At 50.0% G+C, this 24,755-nt stretch overlaps 1 protein-coding gene across 1 annotated transcript in view; it reads right to left on the bottom strand.

Annotated features, from left to right (window-relative positions):
• Positions 1-260: 260 nt before the first annotated feature.
• The window catches only part of tdrd7b (tudor domain containing 7 b), a 200,815-nt gene continuing 176,320 nt past the window's right edge, over positions 261-24,755 (bottom strand). The window contains 4 exon segments of the mRNA XM_084327314.1: positions 261-854; positions 3,872-4,032; positions 12,919-13,102; positions 23,877-24,115. Coding sequence (XP_084183440.1) covers positions 634-854; positions 3,872-4,032; positions 12,919-13,102; positions 23,877-24,115 — 805 coding nt within the window. The 3' untranslated portion in view covers positions 261-633.

The following is a 24,755-nucleotide window of genomic DNA, read 5'->3' as shown; positions in this document are numbered from 1 at the left end:
AATGGATTCAATTCAACAGCCTGTTTGACTGATGTGTGTACGTGTGTGTGTGTTTGTGTGTGTGTGTGTGTGTGTGTGTGTGTGTGTGTGTGTGTGTGTGTGTGTGTGTGTGTGTGTGTTGCGTGCGCGCATGGCAAGCTTTGTTTGCGTTGTCTTCAGCACAGAGTTGACAATTGGGCTTATGTCAGAACATCATGAGCGTGTGTGTGTGTGTGTGTGTGTGTGTGTGTGTGTGTGTGTGTGTGTGTGTGTGTGTGTGTGTGTGTGTGTGTGTGTGTGTGTGTGTGTGTGTGTGTGTGTCGCCCATCAGCCACTCAAGCACAACACTAAAAAAGTCACACAACGACCTTTTCTTCGTTGCACAACCCAGAACACAACCGAAAGCAAAGGAGTAGACGACTATGCCCGTCCTCCCGCTAGCCCACTACTCCTTTCTACTATCAATTTGATTTCTTTCATTAATCCTTTTTACTGTCTTCCATTCGTCCCTCCTTTTGTCCTCGCGAGCGGGAAATCAGGCGGATAGATTCGGTAGGTGAGCCTCCTCTAATCTCCTCCCATTCGCTCATTTCCATCCTCGTGAGAATCCATCGCTGATTGATTTGACGGCTGCTGCTGCTGCTGCTGCTGCTTCTACAGCTCTTTGTTCGGCTCGTCTGTGAACTCAGCCATGATGTCGTGCACCCAGACGTCGCGCTCCTCCTGCGAGGTGTCGACCAGGAAGACCGTCAGCTTCCTGTCCCAAGGCTGCTGCGCCTCCTGAACGGCCTCCAGCTGGGCCACCAGGGGCTTCTTCTCCACGTGGTTCCTGAACACGATGGAGGCCTCCTCTGACCACTGCCTCGGCTTCACCCCTGGTGGTGTAGGGAGAGAGAGAGGGAGAGAGGGAGGGAGAGAGAGAGAGAGAGAGAGAGAGGGGGGGGGGAAGATATATGGAGAGAGGGGGAGAGAGAGATAGAGAGACAGGGGGAGAGAGAGAGGGGAAGGGAGAGGGAGAGAGAGAGAGGGGGGAGAGGGGAAAGAGAGAGATGGAGGAAGAGAAAGAGGGGGAGAGAGATAGAGAGAGAGGGAGGGAGAGATAGATAGAGAGGGGGGAGAAAGAGAGAGGGCGAGAGAGAGGGTGAGAGAAAGAGAGAGGGGGGAGAGGGAGGGAGATCGGGAGAGCGAGAGGGGGGAGAGGGATATAGAGAGGGAGAGAGAGAGGGAGAGAGGGGGGAGAGGGAGAGAAAGGGGGAGAGAGAGGGAGAGAGAGAGGGGGAGAGAGAGAGAGAGAGAGAGAGAGAGAGAGAGAGAGAGAGAGAGAGAGAGAGAGAGAGAGAGAGAGAGAGAGAAAGGGGGAAGAGAGAGGGAGAGAGAAAGAGGGGAGGGAGAGAGAGAGGGAGAGAGAGAGAGAAAGGGGGAAGAGAGAGGGAGAGAGAAATAGGGGAGGGAGAGAAAGAGAGAGAGAGATAGAGGGAGAGAGAGAAAGAGAGAGAGCGTGATAGATGGAGAGAAGAGGAGAGAAAGTCAATCAGGTTTAATTGAAGTTACAATGTCAACGATTTTCGATCACTTGATTATTTTTGTTGGAATTTTGCTCCAAAACACATATTAATGTGCCACATCACCCAAAAAACAATGCTGATTTACGTTGCACATAATCCCACATACATCCCAAAACTCTCTTGAGTTTGAATATGGCCGCCAGTGATGGCATTGAATCCTTGTGTTGTGTTAATTACAGCTCAAGTAAATGATAAGGTAGCAGTCCCTATAAGACATGGTATTGCTATTTTCTATCTACAGTACACCATTCCATCAACTATATTCAAACAAATTGACTCTCAATAACTGCCAAACTAAATTAATGTGTGTGCACAACTGGAAGAACGGTTTTTGGATGTGTATGAGATTATGTGCAAATAAATCCATTTTTTGGTGAAGTGCCCCTTATGTTACATTTACATTACAACTAGGATGCCCACCATCTCTGCCACTTCCGCTTCACTTCTGCCCAGAATGAATGCCCAAAACTGCTCCTGGGAAGCTGCCCTCACTGTCCTCTGACCTTTCTGAATAAGCACTTTTAGTAGTTTAATCTACACAGTCCTCATCCAACACAGTGTTGACCACAATGCACTGTGTGCTATGTAGATGCAATGAGGACCACCTATAGACTAACCACTAAATCGTGCTGCTTATTCCAACTAAATGCCACGTGAGCGTCTCTCCTCTGAGAAGGAGGAGCCTCTTTGTGAAACTTTAGAGCAGAACATGTCTGCACTGTTGCCATACTGGTCACTCACTCACTGACTGTGAGTCAGTATGTCCACGTTAAAGGAACACGCCAACATTTTGGAAAATTATCTTATCGTCTTCTCCAGAGAGAGGCAAGAAGATAGATACCAGTTATCTCTCTGGGCGTTCAGTAGAAGCTATATCTGGCTGCACGTTATCCTAGCTTAGCACAATGAATGGAAGCGGACAGTGCCGATTAGCCTTCGGGAGAGGTGTTAGTTGGACAATGCCTAGGCTAACCGGCATTGTCCGCTTCCATTCATTGTGCTAAGCTAGGCTAACGTGCAGCCAGATAGCTTTCTATTAAAGGAAACTGGTATCTATCTTATTATCTCTCTCTGGAGCTAATTTCCCAAAATGTTGGCGTGTTCCTTTAAGATGTATTTTGGAGCTCAAAATCCCATCTATGGTTACAATTAAAAGACAATAACTAAACTTGCGTCGTCAAAGCTGGGTGCAGAGCTTCACTCTAGCCCATAACGTGACAAGCAGCAGCTCAGTTCAAAAGCCCTATTGTGTCCATGAGAGGGCGCTCTTCTCAAGGCTAGAGTCAGTCCAGAATAAAGCCACTCAGCTCAGAGACTTTAACAGGATCAAGAGGTCATGTGACAGTCAGCGAGGAGAAGCATGCCCACCTCAAGATTTAAAGTAGCTTATACTGTATGTGACAAAGATTCGATATGTTCACGGCTGCCTGCATTTAGTGTTACCTTGCACTCTGGTTAGATGCCAACTTATTTTCGTTGTACAGTACTTGTTGTACGATGACAATACATTTGAATCTAATCTAATCTAATTTAATATAATACAGTATATAGGTGATTTGTGTGTGTGTGTATGTGTGTGTATGCATGCATGTATGCCTGTGTGCATGTGTGTGTTTTATTTAAAAATCACATATCTCTCCTAGTTATACATTATACATTATTATACAGTTTGGGGGTTCATTTGGGGGTTCATTCTGGGCAGTTAGGCAGAGATGGTGGGCATCCTAGTTGGGCACCCTTCAGTCACCAGCTCACTCCCATATCAGTGTCGGGGATCGAACCAGTGACCTTTCCATTACTGGCTGGTCCCTTTACCTCTAGATCTAGACCATAATTGTGATAGTATTAGGTGGTAAATCATGTAAACGAAGACTATAGTCAGAATTATATGTGTATAAATGGCCAAAGTAAATACCAATAATTTAAAGGAACACACCAACATTAAGTGAAATGTGCTTACTGTTTTCTCCAGAGTCAGAAAAGAAGATAGATACCAATTCCCTCTCTGTGTGCGTTCAGTAGAAAGCGATCCGGCTGCAAGCTAGCCTAGCTTAGTTTAGCGCAAATGAATGGAAGCGGATACGGATCAGCTAGCCTTGCTGTCCAAAAACATCTCTCCTGGAGTTTTAAGACAGACTAGCTGAGAGGAAAATGGCCCTTCTTGTCCAACTCTGGAGAAGACGGTATATAAGCTAATTTCCCATAACGTTGGCGTGTTCCTTTGAGTCAAGTTACTCAGAGCCCACAGATCAACCCCTTGTAACGGCGGCCGTGTTTGAACTCGCAGCCCACAGTGTATGAAGCGGGACACCAGCTGTACGACTCACCAGCGAGCTGCGCCCTGATGCCCTGGAAGGGCAGCTGTCTGAACTCCTTGATCAGAGGCCTGAACTGGGCGCAGTTGACCAGCTCGTGCTTCCCGTAGTCCAGCTCATAGACAGACACCAGCCCGTTGGTTAGAACCCCCTTGACCAGCACACGATGCCAGCTAGGAGAGAGGAGGTGGAAGAGATGAAGAGGAGGAGGAGGAGGAGGAGGAGGAGAGGAGGAGGTGGAAAAGACGAAGAGGATAGGAGGAGGAGGAGGAGGAGGAGGAGGAGGAGGAGGAGGAGGAGGAGGAGGAGAGGGAGGAGGAGGAGGAGGTGGAAAAGATGAAGAGGATAGGAGGAGGGGGAGGAGGTGAAAAGATGAAGAGGATAGGAAGAGGAGGAGGAGGAGGAGGAGGAGGAGGAGGAGGAGGAGGAGGAGGAGGAGGAGGAAGAGGAGGAGGAGGATGAGGTGGTGGAAAATATGAAGAGGATAGGAGGAGGAGGAGGAGGAGGAGGTGGAAAAGATGAAGAGGATAGGAGGAGGAGGAGGAGGAGGAGGAGGAGGAGAAGGTGGAAAAGATGAAGAGGATAGGAGGAGGAGGAGGAGGAGGAGGAGGAGGAGGAGGAGGAGGAGGAGGAGGAGGATGAGGAGGAGGAGGAGAAGGTGGAAAAGATGGGGAGAGAAGAGAGAGAGGGGGGGGGGGTGGTTGAGGTAAACTTTTACATGAATAATTGTATTTCCGTCCACATTGATACAACCTGGAGAGGGAGAGACCTTCGTACTCTAAGAGGGAGACTGTGTACAACCTTCCTCCAGGCTGGATTACTGCAACGCACTCCTCATCGGGATCCCTAGCAAGAACATCCAAAGGCTACAATGTATCCAAAACAGCGCTGCTAGGATTCTGATGAGAGTGCGGAAATACCACCACATCACTCCCATCCTCAAGTCCCTTCACTGGCTCCCTGTCTCACTCAGGATTGAGTTCAAAGTCTCCCTGCTCACCCACCAATGCCTCTACGGAAACGCCCCCCCTATACCTCAAAGAACTCATCAACCCTCACTCCTCCTCTCGGCATCTCCGCTCTGGCCAGGCAAACCTCCTCCAGCGCCCAAGGACCAATCTCTGCACTATGGGAGATCGGGCTTTTTGCTCTTCCGCTCCCAGTCTGTGGAACACTCTCCCTGACCACCTGAGAGCACCACAGACTGTGGATGCTTTCAAGAAAGGCCTCAAAACTCACCTTTTTAGTAGAGCCTTCTGTTGACTTTTTATCAAATTTTTAGCTCCACACATTTTATGTTCTTTTACCAATTTCTTTTATCAGTTTTATTTATTCTATGTTTCTCTCTGTTATTCTATGTTTAGTCTTGCCTATTTTTATATTCTTTCTTTCCTTTATTCTCACTAGTTTTTTAAGTTCTTTTAACTGTAGCGCTTTGAGATTTGCCCCGCAACTGTAAAGCGCATTACAAATAGAATCTATTATTATTATTATTATTATTTGAAGTAGCAGGTCTGATGAAGGGTCGACAGACTGAAATGTCACCCGTATTTATAGAGGAATAAATACATTTTAACCTTGAGAGAGTGGCATTGCATCCTCCTACCTACGTCAGTACAATACAGCAAAAGCAAGCAGGTGCACCAATCAATTGCAATCAAATAAATTGCAATCTAATCAATTGCAAGCAAATACATTTAAAATCGAATCAATTGCAATCAAATCAATTCAAAATCGAATCAAAATTACAATCAAATCAATGATCATATTACACATTGTCACTCAGAATTAGGCTACTTTGCTTCTCACACACTCTCACACACTCAAACACACACGCACGCACGCACGCACACACACACACACACACACACACACACACACACACACACACACACACACAGCCATTGTTTCTAGTTGTGGCGGCGCGATAGTTAGATAACCTAGGTGGGTGGGGAACAACCAGGATTTCACTGTCTGCGACAGAGTTGGAGAACTATCTCTCTGACTCTCTCCCTCTCGCGGATCACACACACACAAATGGAGCCGTGCTGCCGCTTGTGATTGGTGGAGGCGGGACCAGGCGATACAACTGATTGACAGCGGAGGCGGCGAATGGAATGGCAGATGACACTCTGCAGAATGACAGCCAGGTAGTGAGGGACTCTGGAGAGATTGTCATAGTCACAGCGAGAGCCTTCCTCACCCCTCCTCCTTCCACACCTTCACGACGGAAGCCTTCCTCGCCCCTCATCCTCTCACACCCTTATATGGGCAGCATCCGATCCCCGGATTCCCACGCTGCCAGTGGAACTCTAATTGACACGGCTGTGAGGGATTCCCTCGTCAGCGAGATCATACTTCAGCCCACGGACCCTGCTCTACCCTCGTCGGAGTGTTAACCTAACTTCCTAGGTACGACAACGAACCCTAGCCTTGCTACTCTATCCTTGTTGAATTACCTTGTCCTAATATTGTTCTCTCTGTGCCCAGGACCTCCGCTCCAAGACACCACCCGCCTGGACGCCCCGTGCTGCACAAGGAGTGCAACTGCTCTCATCTATTTGCACATTCTTGTACCTGTCGCCCTGTAAACCTGTCTGCTTGGGGGTAATCATTAAAACCAACCTAAAACGCTCAATTCTCTCTCCTCCTGTGTTCTGCTATTGGGCTCCACCAACCCCTATCCTAACAGAACACTCCGACCAGATGTCGAACACAGCATCACAGGAGCCCGGAGAATGGAGAGAGTTCCAGAGGGAATTCCAGACCATCGTCAACGGACACGCCGTTCTGGTAAACCAGCACACACAGTTACTGGACGAAATCACTGCCCAACTCAGCGCTCTCATGCTCAGCTCTGCGGAGCGAGACAGACAATGTGACCGTTTTGATGCATACGTCTCTGCCCAGCTAGACCCACCTGTTGCGCCCCCGCACAGGGAGCCCCATGTCCCTGCACCAGAACGTTACGACGGTGACATCTCTAAGTGTCATGCCTTTATTTTTCAATGTTCATTAGTATTCGGACAACAGCCGCAAACCTTCCAAAGTGATAAGTCTAAAATCGCTTACCTGTCGGGTCTGCTCAAGGGTCCCGCGTTAGAATGGGCTCTTCACAGGCGGTTAGGTGGCCGAGCGGAGATTGCGTTCGTCACCAACCCCGGAGCTGTGAGCTGGATTCGCCTGTTCGAATCCAGCTCACAGCTCCGGGGTTGTCACCAGCTTGGCTGGCCGTCTGCACTAATACAATTGGCTGTATTAGAGGGTGGGAGAAGCTGGCGGGGTGGGTCCGGGTCGTTGTAAACAGCGACTCCTACAGTTCGGTCGGGGCGCCTGCTAAGCGCGGATAGGACTTGAGGGGGATAGTGTGGTCCTCCCACACGCTACGCCCTCTCGATGAGAATCCACGCTGCCAGGTGAAAAGAAGCGGTGATTGGCTGGACGTGTGTCGGAGGAAGCACGTGGTAGCCTCCACTCTCCCAGATGATCTGACTGTGGGGGGTAAGTGCGCAGCGACCAGGAAGGGACTGGGAATTGGCATACGACTAACATTGGGATGGGAGAAAATCGGAGGAAAATGGAGGGGGAAAAAGATAAATAAAAAAAAAAGAAAAAAGAATGGGCTCTTCACTTCAGTCAGTCCCCCCTCTGCGATTCGTACTCTGCATATATCGGCAACATGCGAAAAGTCTTCGACCACCCTCCTGGGGGCTCAGATAGTTCTGCTGGCTTGTTCACTATCCGCCAGGGGAACCGCAGCGTGAGCGAATATGCAATTGAATTCCGTATCCTAGCAGCGGGCTCCGAGTGGAATAACACGCCGTTACGAGGGGCATTGGACGAATTGGCGTCGAAAGAGAAACCGTCTTCCCTGGACAAGCTAATTAATTTAGCCAGAGAACTGGACACGCGTCTTCGCGAACGCCGCCGTGAAAAGGCTAGCGGCACTCGTCCTCCATTGCCCAACTCATCTCGCTCTCCTCCCTCCGGGCGCGTCGCCCGTGTCGAGCACAGCCCCTCTGAGCCTATGGAGCTCTCACACTCTCACCTCTCTCCCAGCGAACGCCGTCACAGACTCAAGATGGGGGCATGTCTGTACTGCGGTCAGCTCTGCCACTCCCTTGATTCATGTCCGGTTCGCTCAAACGGCTCGACAGTAACGCTGGGTGCATGTTCGAGCCTAAATTATGCTCCCAGCTCCGGTCCAAACATGCAATTCAGTGCCACGCTGTGTTACAACGGCCAATCGCTTCCCCTATCCGCGCTGGTCGATTCAGGCTTTTAGTAAACAGCATGCTCTCTCCTTGCCACCCTATCGCCTGTACGACTGTGCTATTGACCTGCTCCCGGGAGCCCCGCTCCCCGCTAGTCGCCTGTTCAATCTCTTGCGTCCAGAGAGGGAGTCCATGGAGAAATACGTCCACGAGTCCCTGGCCTCGGGCATTATTACCCCCTCCTCCTCTCCTGTCGGCGCTGGTTTCTTTTTCGTTTCCAAAAAGGATGGCTCCCTTCGCCCCTGTATTGACTACCGGGGCCTCAACAACATCACAATCAAGAACAAGTACCCCCTGCCATTAATTAACTCTTTTGAACCCCTGCAAGGTGCCACCATTTTTACGAAGCTGGACCTCAGCAATGCCTATCACCTCGTCCGTGTCCGGGAGGGGGACGAATGGAAGACAGCCTTTAAGACCCCGCTCGGTCACTTCGAGTACAAGGTAATGCCCTTTGGGCTGACCAACGCCCCTGCTGTCTTCCAGGCCCTTGTAAATGACGTTCTCCATGATGTCCTTTACCGCTCTGTTTTTGTTTATTTGGATGACATTCAGATTTTTTCCCGCTCTATGGAAGCCGGGTCTTCCGGGCCTGATCTCTGCCAACGACGAGAGGGCCTACCTGGAAGAGGTCAAGGTCCTGGCGGGATGGTGCCAGGAAAACAGCCTCTCCCTGAACGTCAGCAAAACAAAGGAGATGATTGTGGACTTCAGGAGGTCGGGGGTCAAGGACTACAGCCCCCTCAGCATCGACGGGGCACCGGTTGAGAGAGTCAACAGCTTTAAGTACCTCGGAGCCTACATATCCGAGGACTTGACATGGACCACACACATTGACAGTGTTGTGAAGAAGGCACGACAACGCCTCTACTTCCTCAGGCGCCTAAGGAAGTTCCAAGTCAGTCAGAAGATCCTTAAGAACTTCTACTCATGTACAATAGAGAGCATCTTGACCGGCAACATCACCTCCTGGTTTGGGAATAGCACTGCACAAGACCGAAGCAGACTACAAAGAGTGACACGTTCAGCCGAACGCACAATTGGAGGGGGGCTCCCCACCCTCCAGAACATTTACAACAAGCGTTGCAAGGGCAAGGCTAAGAGAATCATTAAAGACTCCAGTCACCCGAACAACTGCCTCTTTGAACTGCTGCGGTCAGGCAAGCGATACCGGAGTCTCAAGGCGAGCACAGAAAGACTCAGAAGAAGCTTCTATCCCCAGGCCATCAGGCTGCTAAACGAACAATGAACACTACACAACAACAACCACCAAACGCACATAGCACACACATCCACACGCACACACTCACTTTAAACAAACACACTGTAGCACCCACTCCACACACTTTATAGCACACACCCACTTTAAACAAACACTGTAGCACCCACTCCCCACACTTTATATTTATTGATGAAGGATTGCACTACAACTCGTACACCTTACTGTAAATTGTACCTAAATTGTACCTCATCCCATTTCTGCTTTGCACTATATAGTACTGTACATTAGTACACTGCATAGTATTGTATATTATATGGTAACTCAGAACATTGTACATATGTCTATACCGAACACTGTGACCTCATTTTCTTCTTCTAAATTACATGCTATACTATGTTATTTGATACTATCTTGTCTAGCACAGTCTCTGGAGCGTAACAGTAAGAAGCATTTTGTATGAAAGTATTCTGTACTTCTGTATGACAACTATTAAAGAAACTTGAACTTGAAACTTCCAACGCCTGCTGGAGAACAAGTTGTTCGCCAAGGCGGAGAAGTGTGAGTCCCACGTCTCCTCCATCGGGTTCCTCGGCTACATAATAGAGGGTGGCCAGATCTGGGCGGATCCCGAGAAAATCAAGCCAGTATCAGACTGGCCCAGGCCCACCAACGTCAAGCAGCTCCAACGCTTCCTGGGGTTTGCTAACTTCTACCGGCGTTTCATCAGGGAGTACAGCCGGGTCGCTGCACCCCTTACCCAGCTCACTTCACCTCCACGCCCATCCTCGTCCAGCCGGACACGTCCCGCCAGTTTGTGGTGGAGGTGGACGCCTCGAGTACCGGGGTGGGGGCGGTCCTCTCCCAACGATCCACTCTTGACCAGAGACTACACCCCTTGCGCCTTCTTCTCTCGCCGCCTGACCACGGCGGAGGTCAACTATGATATTGGAAACCTGGAGCTCCTGGCAATCAAGCTGGCCCTGGAGGCCAGCCCCCCCGAAGGGGGCCCCTCACACCCTGACACCATCCTCTCCTCCTCCTGCTTGGTGGCCTCCGCCACCTGGGAGATCCAGTCCGTCGTCCGGGAGGCTCAGCGCGTCCAGCCTGATCCAGGTAACGGCCCACCTAACCGGCTTTTTGTTCCCGACCTTGTCCGCTCCCAGGTGCTCCAGTGGATCCACGCCTCCCGGTTCGCCTGTCATCCTGGGATTGACCGTACCCTGTCCCTACTGAAGCGGCACTTCTGGTGGCTCTCCATGAGGGAAGACACCCGCGCCTTCGTCCTTGCCTGCACTGTCTGTGCTTGTGGGAAGGCTTCCCACCGACCACCTGCCGGGCTCCTCCGTCCGCTGCCTGTCCCTGGCCGGCCCTGGTCACACATCGCCCTGGACTTCGTCACCGGTCTGCCCCCCTCACACGGTAACACAGTCATTCTCACCATTGTCGACCGATTCTCGAAGGCCGTGCACTTTGTTGCTCTCCCCAAACGTCCCTCTGCTTCAGAGACTGCAGACCTGATGGTGCTCCACGTCTTCCATCTCCACGGGATCCCGGTGGACATCGTCTCCGACAGAGGGCCTCAATTCATCTCCCAGGTCTGGAAGGCCTTCTGTCGGTCAGCCTCTCCTCCGGATACCACCCGCAGACCAACGGCCAGTCGGAGCGGGCCAACCAGGACCTGGGGTCCGCCCTCCGCTGCGTCACGACGCCTCTGGCTGGAGCGCCTTCCTGCCATGGATCGAGTACGCCCACAACTCCTTGTCCTCCGCTGCCACAGGTCAGTCTCCCTTCGAGTCCTCTCTGGGCTACCAGCCTCCACTGTTCCCTACCCAGGAGGAGGAGATCTCAGTTCCCTCGGTGCAGGCGCACCTTCACCGCTGCAGGAGGGTATGGGAGGACACCAGAGCCGCGCTGCTCCGCTGATCAGAACCGCGGCTTTGCCGACCTCCAGCGGACCCCGGCCCCCAACTATCAACCAGGTCAGATGGTTTGGCTCTCGTCTCGGGACCTTCCTCTCAAGTCAGTTTCCCCGAAAACTCACCCCCCGTTTTGTTGGTCCTTATAAAATTCTGTCAGTCATTAACCCCTCAGTCGTCAGACTCCAGCTTCCCTCCCACATGCGCATTCACCCCTCATTCTCATGTTTCCCAGCTGAAGCCGGTGGTCTCCAGTCCCCTGTCTCCCCCAGCTCCGGAGCCTCCCCCTCCGCTGGTCATCGACGACCATCCGGCATACATCGTCCGGCAGTTACTGGACGAGATAGAGCGAAAGTCAATTAACGTTGATGTCAAGATGGACAGTGGAAGAAAGAGAAAGGGTGGAGGAGAGAGGGATAAAACAAAGAAAAAAAAAGGCCCTTACAGGAGATGCTGCTAAATCCGGCAACATTTATCAAATGTTTTCTTGCACCAAGGTCAAGGGACCAGCAGGTTAGTCAGTGATAAAAATAAACATGTGGATGTTAGCTAGCTAACGTTACCATGCAATGCATCATCTCCCCTGTCAAAAGCCCAATGTTATGACAAGAAACAAATAAATAATTTAACCCTTGTGTCTGAAAACTAAAGTATTATACTCTTACCAGGGGACTAAATTGAAAAACGCCATAAAAAGATTATATGTTGAAATAATTTCCCACTTTCTTTTCCATAAATATTGTATTCAACTTCAGCCCTGATCATTTTTTATTTTTATTTTTTTATGTAATGTCAGATTAAAAATGAAACACTCCAACTTTTACACACCTTTGCCACATATATTGGCTACAAACATAATCACTGCAAAGTTATCAAAAAAATAAGAATCTGATCAGACACAAGGGTTAAGTTGTTGTTCCCTTTCTAATTTCCTCAAAAACATCTAGTCTAGTTAATGTGATCAATATTATTTGACAATTGATGCTTTTTGTTGGACATTTCAGTCAGTGAACTCATACTTTGAGCTCATAATTTTATAGTTAAAATGATTGAGACAACGCAATCTTCTGTCTTCGTTGTGCATGCATGCGTGTGCTCACCACACGCGATACATGTGTCACACTATTCTGGCAGTGGCTACTGTTATTATAGTATTGTTAATGAAAGGTCTGTTATTTAATGTTTGTGTAAAAGGGCTATTTTAACTTTTGATGGGTAGTGGTGCATCAGTAAACTGAATCCCTATTCAGTTTACTGATGCACCACTACCCATCAAAAGTATTGTGTATTGGGTATTGTGCTCTTGCTCTGTTTGAATAGGTGGAGAGAGTGGTTAACTGTATTATAATAGTAAATAGAAAAATATGTTGTGGTCTTGCTTTTTTCTTTTTGAAGGTGGAGAGAGTAGCATTGCTAGTGCCACAAGTTTTATTTGAGGTTCATAACAGTACATTGTACTAAGCAATTGTTTGTGATTCACATGCACTAAAATTCACCAGAATGCAGGAAATTAAGTCTTTGTAACAAAAAATGTCCTGGTGGGAGACTCCCAGACTGCTTAAAAAGTGGCCTGACTGGGGCTATATTTCACGCTATATCTCCCGGTATGAATTATTTCCCCAGTCCGGCCCTGACAACACCACTCACTTGTTCTCCACCTTGGCGGCGTATATCTGGTTCTTCTCTACGCTGAGCGGTTTCTCCTCCGTCTTGTTGTAGTAGAGGATCATCTCTCCCATCAGGACCACTAGTTTATACATGTCTCTCCAGGGCTGGAGCACAAAGTGACCCGGGTGGCAGGCCACAGACACATAGATGTCCATGTTGTTACCTGAGAGGTAGGAACAAGAAGAATGTGTATACAGTATATTCTGGTATCAGCTGCTAGAAGTTGTATGAAATGACTATTTAGCCCCTTTTAAACAGAGATCCCATAATATTGCTGTAAAGAAGAGCCCTCGTTATGCCGCCTCTGCCTTTTCACACTGAACCAAACAAAGCCGGCATAACGCCACTGTGTGATTCTAGACATAGTGTAGCAGATTCAGGGGGCAGCTGGGAGTCAAACCCACCTAGACCACAGACCACAGACCACAGCGCTAACCAGTCAACTAAAGGGCTGTGAGCCAAGGGCTAGGGAGTCTAGGGAGTCTAGGGAGTCTAGGTCTAGGGAGTCTAGGTCTAGGGAGTCTAGGTCTAGGGAGTCTAGGTCTAGGGAGTCTAGGTCTAGGGAGTCTAGGTCTAGGGAGTCAAGGGCTAGGGAGTCTAGGTCTAGGGAGTCTAGGTCTAGGGAGTCAAGGGCTAGGGAGTCTAGGTCTAGGGAGTCAAGGGCTAGGGAGTCTAGGTCTAGGGAGTCTAGGTCTAGGGAGTCTATGTCTAGGGAGTCTAGGTCTAGGGAGTCAAGGGCTAGGGAGTCTAGGTCTAGGGAGTCTAGGTCTAGGGAGTCAAGGGCTAGGGAGTCTAGGTCTAGGGAGTCTAGGTCTAGGGAGTCAAGGGCTAGGGAGTCTAGGTCTAGGGAGTCAAGGGCTAGGGAGTCTAGGGTTAGGGAGTCAAGGGCTAGGGAGTCTAGGGTTAGGGAGTCAAGGGCTAGGGAGTCAAGGGCTAGGGAGTCTAGGTCTAGGGAGTCAAGGGCTAGGGAGTCTAGGGTTAGGGAGTCAAGGGCTAGGGAGTCTAGGGTTAGGGAGTCAAGGGCTAGGGAGTCTAGGGTTAGGGAGTCAAGGGCGAGGGAGTCTAGGGTTAGGGAGTCAAGGGCTAGGGAGTCTAGGTCTAGGGAGTCAAGGGCTAGGGAGTCAAGGGAGTCTAGGGAGTCTAGGTCTAGGGAGTCAAGGGCTAGGGAGTCAAGGGCTAGGGAGTCTAGGTCTAGGGAGTCAAGGGCTAGGGAGTCAAGGGAGTCTAGGGAGTCTAGGTCTAGGGAGTCAAGGGCTAGGGAGTCTAGGTCTAGGGAGTCAAGGGCTAGGGAGTCTAGGGTTAGGGAGTCTAGGTCTAGGGAGTCAAGGGCTAGGGAGTCTAGGGTTAGGGAGTCTAGGTCTAGGGAGTCAAGGGCTAGGGAGTCAAGGGAGTCTAGGGAGTCAAGGGCTAGGGAGTCAAGGGCTAGGGAGTCAAGGGAGTCTAGGGAGTCTAGGTCTAGGGAGTCAAGGGCTAGGGAGTCTAGGTCTAGGGAGTCAAGGGCTAGGGAGTCTAGGGGGTCTAGGGAGTCAAGGGCTAGGGAGTCTAGGTCTAGGGAGTCTAGGTCTAGGGAGTCTAGGGGGTCTAGGGAGTCAAGGGCTAGGGAGTCAAGGGCTAGGGAGTCAAGGGAGTCTAGGGAGTCTAGGGCTAGGGAGTCAAGGGCTAGGGAGTCTAGGTCTAGGGAGTCAAGGGCTAGGGAGTCAAGGGATAGGGAGTCTAGGTCTAGGGAGTCAAGGGAGTCTAGGTCTAGGGAGTCTAGGTCTAGGGAGTCAAGGGCTAGGGAGTCAAGGGCTAGGGAGTCTAGGTCTAGGGAGTCAAGGGCTAGGGAGTCAAGGGCTAGGGAGTCTAGGGAGTCTAGGGAGTCTAGGTCTAGGGAGTCAAGGGCTAGGGAGTCTAGGTCTAGGGAGTCAAGGGCTAGGGAGTCTAGGTCTAGGGAGTCTAGGTCTAGGGAGTCTAGGGAGTCTAGGTCTAGGGAGTCAAGGGCTAGGGAGTCAAGGGCTAGGGAGTCTAGGCCTAGGGAGTCAAGGGCTAGGGAGTCTAGGGGGTCTAGGGAGTCAAGGGCTAGGGAGTCAAGGGAGTCTAGGGAGTCTAGGTCTAGGGAGTCAAGGGCTAGGAAGTCAAGGGCTAGGGAGTCAAGGGAGTCTAGGGAGTCTAGGTCTAGGGAGTCAAGGGCTAGGGAGTCTAGGTCTAGGGAGTCAAGGGCTAGGGAGTCAAGGGCTAGGGAGTCAAGGGCTAGGGAGTCAAGGGCTAGGGAGTCAAGGGCTAGGGAGTCTAGGTCTAGGGAGTCAAGGGCTAGGGAGTCAAGGGCTAGGGAGTCAAGGGAGTCTAGGGAGTCTAGGTCTAGGGAGTCAAGGGCTAGGGAGTCAAGGGCTAGGGAGTCAAGGGAGTCTAGGTCTAGGGAGTCAAGGGCTAGGGAGTCTAGGTCTAGGGAGTCAAGGGCTAGGGAGTCAAGGGCTAGGGAGTCAAGGGCTAGGGAGTCTAGGTCTAGGGAGTCAAGGGCTAGGGAGTCTAGGGGGTCTAGGGAGTCAAGGGCTAGGGAGACAAGGGCTAGGGAGTCTAGGTCTAGGGAGTCAAGGGCTAGGGAGTCAAGGGCTAGGGAGTCTAGGGAGTCTAGGGGGTCTAGGGAGTCTGGGTCTAGGGAGTCCAGGGTTAGGAAGTCTAGATCTAGGGAGTCAAGGTCTAGGGAGTCTAGAGCTACAGTATTTTTTTGGAATTCGAAACTTCGGGCCGAGATTCGATTTTAATTCGAAGCTTCGATATAAAAAAAAATATTAATATATATATAAATAATATATATATATATATTTTTATGTTGTGGGACTTGTACAGCAATTTGTTCAACTTTGTCAGTGCTGTAAAGTTTAAACCTTTTTAAATCTTAGACAAACGAACAAACTTTGCTTTCATGAAATATTGTAAGCCGTCATTTGAGGCTTTATAAAAGCAGCACAATGAACACAAATCTGTCAGTGACGAGTCCGACCTCATCTTAAATAACAAACAGCATTGCTTGTTGTAGTTAACAAAGAGAGGCAGAGTTGATTTTGCACAAAAATATATATTATTATTAATATATTCGATATTTTTTTTCATATTCGAATCCCATGCCCATCGAACGAATCTTCGAATCTTCGAAGTATTTAAGACAGCCCTAGACTCTAGGGACGTCGATTCGGTTTGAGTTTATTTTCCAAATTTTCTTTGCTCTCGCAATGTTTACATCCCAATCCGTGTTAGGTTTCACTTTCGGTTTTGCCGAAGTTGTAATGAGTCGGACCTCCTTTGATTGACAGGCAGTTGGCTTGTTCGATTTCGAGGGAGATCGCATAGACCAGGGGTGGCCAACCAGTCAGAGCCTAAGAGCCACAAAAATTACTGTGGTACCACAAAGAGCCACACCATATACCAGCGTTTCTCAACCTTTTTTTTCAGTCACGGCATGTGTTTATAGGTCTCACCCTCTGGCCTCTGAAGTTGCTAATGTCTTTTTTATTTGGGCCTCACAGGGTTAAAAGTACCCTGTGAGACCCACGGTTGCAAAATTACAAAATCACTTTTAGCCATTTAAAAAAATAATGTTTATTTTAAAAAAAATTAAGGGGAACTATTTTACTATTTCTTTCACTATTTGGGCACTTTTACACAATTCCTGTGAGTCTATGGAACACCTAGGTTTTTTTCAAAAAAAAAAAATGCATTGTTTTGTATTTCTAATCAAGTACTCAAAAACCGCATTTTTCTACCTCAAGATCTTAAGCCGTTTTGAGGCTGGGCTCCAACCACTGTGTGGCCTGGTGCCAACTGCCACATCAACTGCCACATTATCATGCAGCTGAGAAATCTCTGACATCACAGATATGCAAATTTTCAGATGACTCAGTTCAGTGAGGGTGAATATTGTGAGAGGAGAATTGGAAGAATGCGCCAATATGAGAATTAGAGACATAGATCCTATTAATATAAGTCCACATAGCTAAGAAACAATGGTAAACACTGAAAAAGGCCATTTATAAGATAGTTCCCCTTTAAGCACATGTATAGTCAATTGTTATATTATCGTACTTGGCCATCGCGTCCCGCTCTTAAGCCTATCGAGATATACCTCATCTCATGTACCTATTGTACTCCATCAACGAAAAAAACAAGTACACCCACACCTGCCGGGTCCCGCCCCCATGGCGGCGTAGCCTATAAGACAGTAGGCATGGTCACCAAACACTCTTCCTCTATTTTCGTTTCCATCATAACGGTCGCAGTGCACCTTATGTAACTAGTAGTTATGAAAAGATCAGAGAAATTGCGTAATGTTGAATGCTTACCGGAGGTTTGTTTACCCCTGGAATCTTCGGGGCATGTTTCAGCGACACGTCGGGCCTATGTTGATGTTTCCTCGTCTGACGGCAGCAGGCCAAGGAGCAGCGTACAAGGTTTGGCTATCGAGCCGGCTTGTACAAAGGTAGGCCCTGTGTCATCAGGCATTAATGTCGGTATTGGTAATGCTGTGGAGTATGTTGCGGCGCCAGGGCCGGGGTGGCTTGGTGAACGTTCCACTGCAGTGGACGTTTTCCTGGCGATCCTGGAGCACGCTGCTAACGCTAATGCTGCTAATGCTACTGCTAATGCTAATGTTGATGCTGAAATGGGTCGTTGTTCTAATATTCCCCGCCGCGGGATACCGCTTTTCCCTCCTCTTGCCCGTTTCATTGATGAAGGTCATTCGGTTGCTAATGTGGGGGGTTTCGCTGAGTCTTATTTACCTTTTTATTTTAAACAACAGGGTGCAGGCCGGGTGTACCGTGGCTACGTAGCCAGGTAGCTTTGTTCCTGTGCCCCGGCGGGGATGAACGATGTCCCACCCGGCCGATGCTTGAGAGCGAATCGGCTCGGAGGGTGGCAGTATGGATGGATGAGTGGTATACTGCTGCAGGATGGTTTGTAGCGGCGGCCAGTGTTATGGCTCAGCTGGCTAGTTTCCTATCCACATTGGCGTTGGGTAGTGGGGCTATGGGTCCAGCCGACATTGTAAACATGTTGCATGTTTGTGGTGTTATAGAGATCTTGACTCAGTCGCAAGCTATAACTGCGGGGAGGATTAGGATGCTATCAACATTTGTTGTTAGGCATGTTTGGTTGGAGCATTCTCCTCTTGGGGAAGAGGATAGGTTTTCTCTCCTCACGACTCCTTTTTCCACGGAAAGTCTTTTTGGTCATTCTGTGGAGGCGCAGGCGGTTGTTGATCTGGGTCCCACATCGCCTCACGCTGTGCAGCCAGAAGTGGGAGCACGGCCTCGTCAACGACTGTGGCGAGGCCCTCGACAGGCGGTCATGTTTCCCCCGCCAGTGGTGCCCTGGGCGGTGAGTCAACAGGGATCCACAAGGCCGACAGCCTTGGCGGCCGAGGGATCGGCCATTTTGGGTGTATGCGGCTTGGATAAAACAAGCCGTTGTCATTCTGCCGCGAGCAGCCCGCTCCCCGTTCAATCCTCTCTCTGTTACCCACGGAAGCGGGGCTCTGATCGTTTTCCTTTGGCTGAGGGCCGCGAACCTTGTTTGAAGCGCATGCGGCCCCATTCTTCACTTCTCATGGGGACAGGGGCTGACACCCAGTTGATGGCTGAGCCTGGGTCTGTCCGTGAGAATGTTGTACTGTCGCGTGGCTCCTGCACCACACGTTGTGTCATGAATGAGCCTGGTGTTACAGCTACCACTAGCTACAGTGGTCAGCAGGGGGACTCGAGGCCTCTTCTGTTGAATGCACAGCAAGGGTTACCCCGGCCTCGCATTCGCCAGGCGGGGTATCACGCTGATGTCTCCCACTCCCGTGAGAGCGGCAGTGGTCTGCAAAGAAGAGGCGAGCGTGATTTGGGTGATAGCAATATCACTACAGGGCTTCGGCGTGTAGGAGCCCATGGGGTCCTCATGCCTTGCGTGTCTAGCTGCGGAACAACTCCTCAGCATGCGCTAGAGGGGTGTTCAGGGGGGGGGGGGGGGGGGGGGGTGTCAACCAGTTTGATGACAGCTTCTCCCGTATCAAACCGGCCCTTTCTGTCGGGGTCCCCCCTTGGGTAGCGTCGCACAGCAGGAGGGACCGGGCCAGCTATCTACTGTTCCTTGCGGCCCAGCGTCAATTGACGGCGGGTGCGCTGTGGGATTATTTTCACATATGGCGACAAGAATGCCGTTTGGGGGGGTGGATAGAGAGAACATTGAAAGAGGGGCTTGTGTTGCAGTTCGCGCAGCCCCACCCTCCGTTCTCAGGTTTGGTGCCGACCCTATTGTCAGGGTCAGAAGCAGTGACAGCCCTGGCCGACGAGATCCAATCTCTGTTGGCGAAGCAGGCCATCGTCGTGGTCCCGAGAGAGGACGCGATGTCAGGCGTCTACTCCCGTTATTTTCTGGTACCCAAGAAAACAGGGGGGGTCAGACCTATACTGGATCTGTCCGCGTTCAATCGGTTGATTGCAGCGAGACCATTCAGGATGTTGACCGTCAAACTCCTTCTGCTTGCTGTCAGAAGGGGAGACTGGTTCACCTCCATAGACCTGAAGGATGCGTATTTTCACATCCCGGTTTTCCCTCCTCACCGGAAGTTCCTGCGGTTCCTGTTTCAGGGCGTAGCGTACGAGTACCAGAGGTTGCCGTTCGGCTATTCTCTGGCTCCCCGCACATTCACCAAGTGCGTAGCGACTGCGCTGGAGCCTCTACGTCGTCGGGGAATACGGGTTCTATTCTATCTCGACGACATTCTACTCCTCAGTCGTTCGGAGGAGGTTGCCAGGTCTCATACCAGGCTGGTGGTGGAATTCCTCACCAGGCTGGGTTTTGCTGTGAACTGGAAGAAGAGTACACCTCTTCCCAGTCAACAGGTGGAGTACTTGGGCTTGACGCTGAGGTCGAGACCCATGATTGCAACCCTCTCGGAGCAGCGGAGGGTGTCTATCCGTCACGCGCTCGGGGGTTTCCGTCTGGGAGGGACGGTCACGGCGCTGCAAGTGATGCGTCTGCTTGGTATGATGGCATCTGCTCACACGGTGGTTCCTCTTGGCCTCCTCTTCATGAGGAGGATACAGAGGTGGTTTTCCTCTATGGGAATAGATCCGGTGAGGGACAAATGGAAACGGTTGACGGTTACTTTGTCGATATGGGGAGATCTCGCCCATTGGAGGAGGCTGGGTATCCTCACCATTGGGGTCCCCATGGGCAGCAGGCGCTCACACGTCACGGTCTTCACCGACGCTTCTCTCACGGGTTGGGGAGGGATGTGTCGGACCCACACAGTGGGGGGCAGCTGGACGAAGGTTCATGCTGGCCCGTCTACCCCGCACATCAATGTGTTGGAATTGAAGGCGGTCCTCCTGGTCCTCAAACGGTTCGACCACCTGGTGGTAGGCGAGCACGTTTTGGTCAGGACAGACAGTATGACGGCAGCGGCGTATATCAACAGGCAGGGTGGGACTCGTTCCATCCGCCTGCAACGGGCGGCGGTCGAACTTTGGCTATGGGCATCTCGCAGGCTGCGCAGTCTGCAGGCGCTCCACATCCCAGGGGCAGAGAATGTGGGCGCAGATATGATGTCTCGGGGCGGTCCTCGTTACGACGAGTGGGAACTCCGCCCCGACATAGTCAGACAGATCTGGGATCGGTTCGGGGAGGCCTCGGTAGATCTGTTTGCGAGCCGACGCTCTCACAAGTGCCCCTTGTGGTTCTCGGTCAGTCGAGCAGATCATCCCCCCTTGGGGGTGGATGCCTTCTCGATCTTTCCATGGCCGCCCGGTCTTCTGTGCGCCTTTCCTCCTGTACAGCTGTTGGGTCAGCTGTTGGAGCGGATATGGAGGGAGCGCAGGACGGTGGTCCTGGTCGCGCCGGACCGGGGCACGGCAGTGTTGTTCCCGGTCCTGATCCAGCTACTGGTCGCTCCACCTTGGGTTATTCCTTGGTCGGCGACGGCCCTCTTGCAGCAAAACGGGTCACTGTTCCAGTACCCGGTGTTGGGCCAACGCCTGTTGGTGTGGCTGGTGAGAGGGTAAGTCTGGAGAGGATGGACCCTTCTGTGGTTAATACCATTCGGAATGCGCATGCTCCCTCCACTGTCACGCTTTATGCGGGCAGATGGCGTATGTTCCAAGAGTGGTGTAAGGCGGGGGGCCGGGACCCAGTCTCCTGCCCCCTGGATGCTGTCCTTAGTTATCTCCAGTCTCTCCTTGGTAGACTGTCGGCTTTGACGGTGAGGGTATATGCGGCAGCTATATCCTCCTATCATGAGGGGTTTGAGGGGAATGTCTTGTTCAGCCACCCTCTTGTGAAGCGTTTCCTGCTTGGCGCTAGACGCGTTAAGCCGGTGCAGCGCTCTTTGGCTCCGTCTTGGGATCTTCAATTGGTCCTCGTCGGTTGTCCTTGGCCCCGTTTGAGCCGCTCGGGCAAGCGCCGTTGGGACTGCTGTCTTTCAAGACCGCGTTCTTGCTGGCCATCACCTCCGCTAAACGCGTGAGTGAGCTCTGTGCTCTTTCGGTACGTCCAGAGTGCCTGTCTTTTCGTTCCGATTGCATTGCCACTCTGCTCTACTTTTGAGGGATCTTTTACTGGAAACGGGATTTTTGGCGAGGAAGAGTGTTTGGTGACGATGCCTACTGTCTTATAGGCTACGCCGCCATGGGGGCGGGACCCGGCAGGTGTGGGTGTACTTGTTTTTTTCGTTGATGGAGTACAATAGGTACATGAGATGAGGTATATCTCGATAGGCTTAAGAGCGGGACGCTTAGCCAGTACTCATATAACTAGGTTATATACATAACCTTACGGTCCTGTTGTTCAGCCTCACAATGCTATTTGATAGTAAATGTGTTTATATGTCCCACCCTCTGGCCTCTGAAGTTGCTAATGTCTTTTTAATTTGGGCCTCACAGGGTTAACCTCTTAAGCCCGAGATATACAGTAAAAGTGTATATTTTCAGCATTACGTTTGTTTACCAATTATTTTAACTGTTATTAGTGAAATATAAGATTATAGAAATATCAGGGCATTGAGTCGGAAACCGGCGCATATTGATAGGAGGAAGTGGCACATCCAAAAGTGAGTGTAGTCTTTTGAAGGAAGAGACTCAGGGCTTTCAAATTTCGAAAAACTACCCTACCCAGCTCACACCAGCCCCTGTCAATCATCTGACTTCAGGATAAACTTTTTTATTTCTCTTATTTTTTGGGATTATCTCCCACAAACCTGAACGTTATTGCCATAAAACAGAACGCAGTTAGTTTCTCTACCTTTCTGTGAACGTCTTGCCAAAAACGGTGTTGCAATATGATGAAAAATGGTGGAGAAATTTACATTATAAAAAAGATGGCAGAATTCAGTACTGTATCTACAAAACCTTCTGTTTAATCATCTTCCCTTTATTCATTTGCTTAGATTTTTCAGGTCTGGTCAATTTTAGCATGGTGTTATTCACAGTCAAAGATAAACATTTAAATAGAATTGATATTCTCCTTTGGTTCATTACAATTTACTCAAGCCTAGTAACAGACACACTATTTCTGACACTGATCCATATATGTCCCTAGATTCAGATACCAAGAACATGCAAATGGACCATTTAAAAAAGAAATTGTAAATGTTTATTCTACGTCCTTATGGAATGAGTGACAAAAAAAAAAAAGAAAAAAAAAGCCGCACATTGACGGGCAAAGAGCCGCATGCTGGGGGTGGCCACCCCTGGCATAGACCAATCAATTTAAAGCACAGGGGTGTGATGACACGGCTCCAGTGGACTCTTTTTGTGTTCAATATCACCCCTGTGTTCGTGGCGTGCTTGTGTGTCCTTGTAAGAACACGTGAGACACAATTTCCGGGAACCCCTTTCCTCCTACTGTGCTGAAGACTCTGGCAGGAGCTCATTCAAGGGTACTACGACTATGCTTGCACCTCATGGTACCAAAGCACCTCAAAGGCACTAAAAAACAAATTACAAACATCTCAAAACAAGCTAGTCAGACTACTGCTTGACCTGACTCCTAGAACCCACCTCACCCCTGCCCACTTTGACAACCTAGGATGGCTTAGAGTAGACGACAGAGTACAGCAACTTGCAATGGGCCTGGTCTACAAGATACACTACGCGACCAAGGTACCCATGTACATGTCAAAATACTTCCCAAAGGTCAGTGAATACCACGATCACAACACCAGAGGGAGCTCCACAAATCATGTTAAACCCAGATTCGGCTCAAACAAGGGACTAAACACGTTTCGCAATTATGCCACATCAATGTGGAACGCCCTACCCAAAGCTGTAAAGGAATGTGAATCACTACCCACTTTCAAAAACACTCTCAAAGAACACCTACGGGAGACTGCAATTCGAAACTGGCCCCTACAAATGTCCTAACCCAGTTGTACAGTAAATTACCAAGTATGGCTTTATCAGTATTCCAATGTACAGTGTGTCCCCCCCCCCACCTCCAATGTACAGCCCCCACCCACCCACACAACCCCACCCCACCCACCCAACCTCCCCCAATGTACAGTTTCTACGTCAAATGTATATACACTCTTTTTCTGGACACTTTTTGTATCACAAACAGTACTGTATTTGCAAATCTGATGTCATAAATGTATAGATGTAGCAGTACTGTCTATCTGTATGTCATGTATGTCATATATGTTATGATGAATTGAAAATGGGGGACCCTGATGTAAACAAGACAAAAGTCTTTCTCTGGTCTGCATCCCCTTAACAATTGTATGTATTGAGCTGTACTGTACTGTACCCATTCTGCAATCTGTTAATAAACTTTTCAATCAATCAATCAATCAATCTCTATAGTGACTAGTTTCATCAACTAGTGGTCAAAACCGCCACTGGATAGCTTTAATGATATTGATGACGTCCAAAATTATTTCCTAAAGAAACCAATGGATCGAATCAATCGAAATCAATAAATACCTTCTGGGGGAAGCTCCAGGAGAGGGGGCAGCTGGGAAGATGACAAGGGGGATGGAGGGGTCACGGGCGAGGTAGTGATGGTCACGGCTCCCCCCCCGCCTCTAGGCCCTGACCCGGAGTGAGCCCTCCTGAGCTGGGGCCTGGCCGGGGTGGAGGCAGAGCCGGGACTCCCGTTGGTGGTGCTGCTGAGGCTGGATGTCCTGGAGGAGGCGGAGGCGTGCGCGGGGGCCTTGGTGGGGCTGTGGATCAAATACGTTTTGTTTTACAAACACAGAAGCATCACAACTTTTTCCAGGTGACTGATTTACATGCTCATGAACAAGCCATTGGTAGGGTCGATACGATAGTGTCTGTAGTGTCTGTAGTGTCTGTAGTGTCTGTCTGTAGTGTCTCTAGTGTCTGTAGTGTCTGTAGTGTCTGTAGTGTCTGTCTGTAGTGTCTGTAGTGTCTGTAGTGTCTCTAGTGTCTGTAGTGTCTGTAGTGTCTGTAGTGTCTGTCTGTAGTGTCTGTAGTGTCTGTAGTGTCTGTAGTGTCTGTAGTGTCTCTAGTGTCTGTAGTGTCTGTAGTGTCTGTAGTGTCTCTAGTGTCTGTAGTGTCTGTAGTGTCTGTAGTCTCTGTAGTGTCTGTAGTGTCTAGTGTCTGTAGTGTCTGTAGTGTCTCTAGTGTCTGTAGTGTCTCTAGTGTCTGTAGTGTCTGTAGTGTCTGTAGTGTCTCTAGTGTCTGTAGTGTCTGTAGTGTCTGTAGTGTCTGTCTGTAGTGTCTGTAGTGTCTGTAGTGTCTGTCTGTAGTGTCTCTAGTGTCAGTAGTGTCTGTAGTGTCTGTAGTGTCTGTAGTGTCTGTAGTGTCTGTAGTGTCTGTAGTGTCTGTAGTGTCTGTAGT

The sequence above is a fragment of the Notolepis coatsorum genome, assembly GCF_963971535.1.
Source record: "Notolepis coatsorum genome assembly, chromosome: 13".
Lineage (NCBI taxonomy): Eukaryota > Metazoa > Chordata > Actinopteri > Aulopiformes > Paralepididae > Notolepis > Notolepis coatsorum.
The sequence above is the reverse complement of the archived record's forward strand: the minus strand, read 5'-3'. Positions and strand labels throughout refer to the sequence as shown.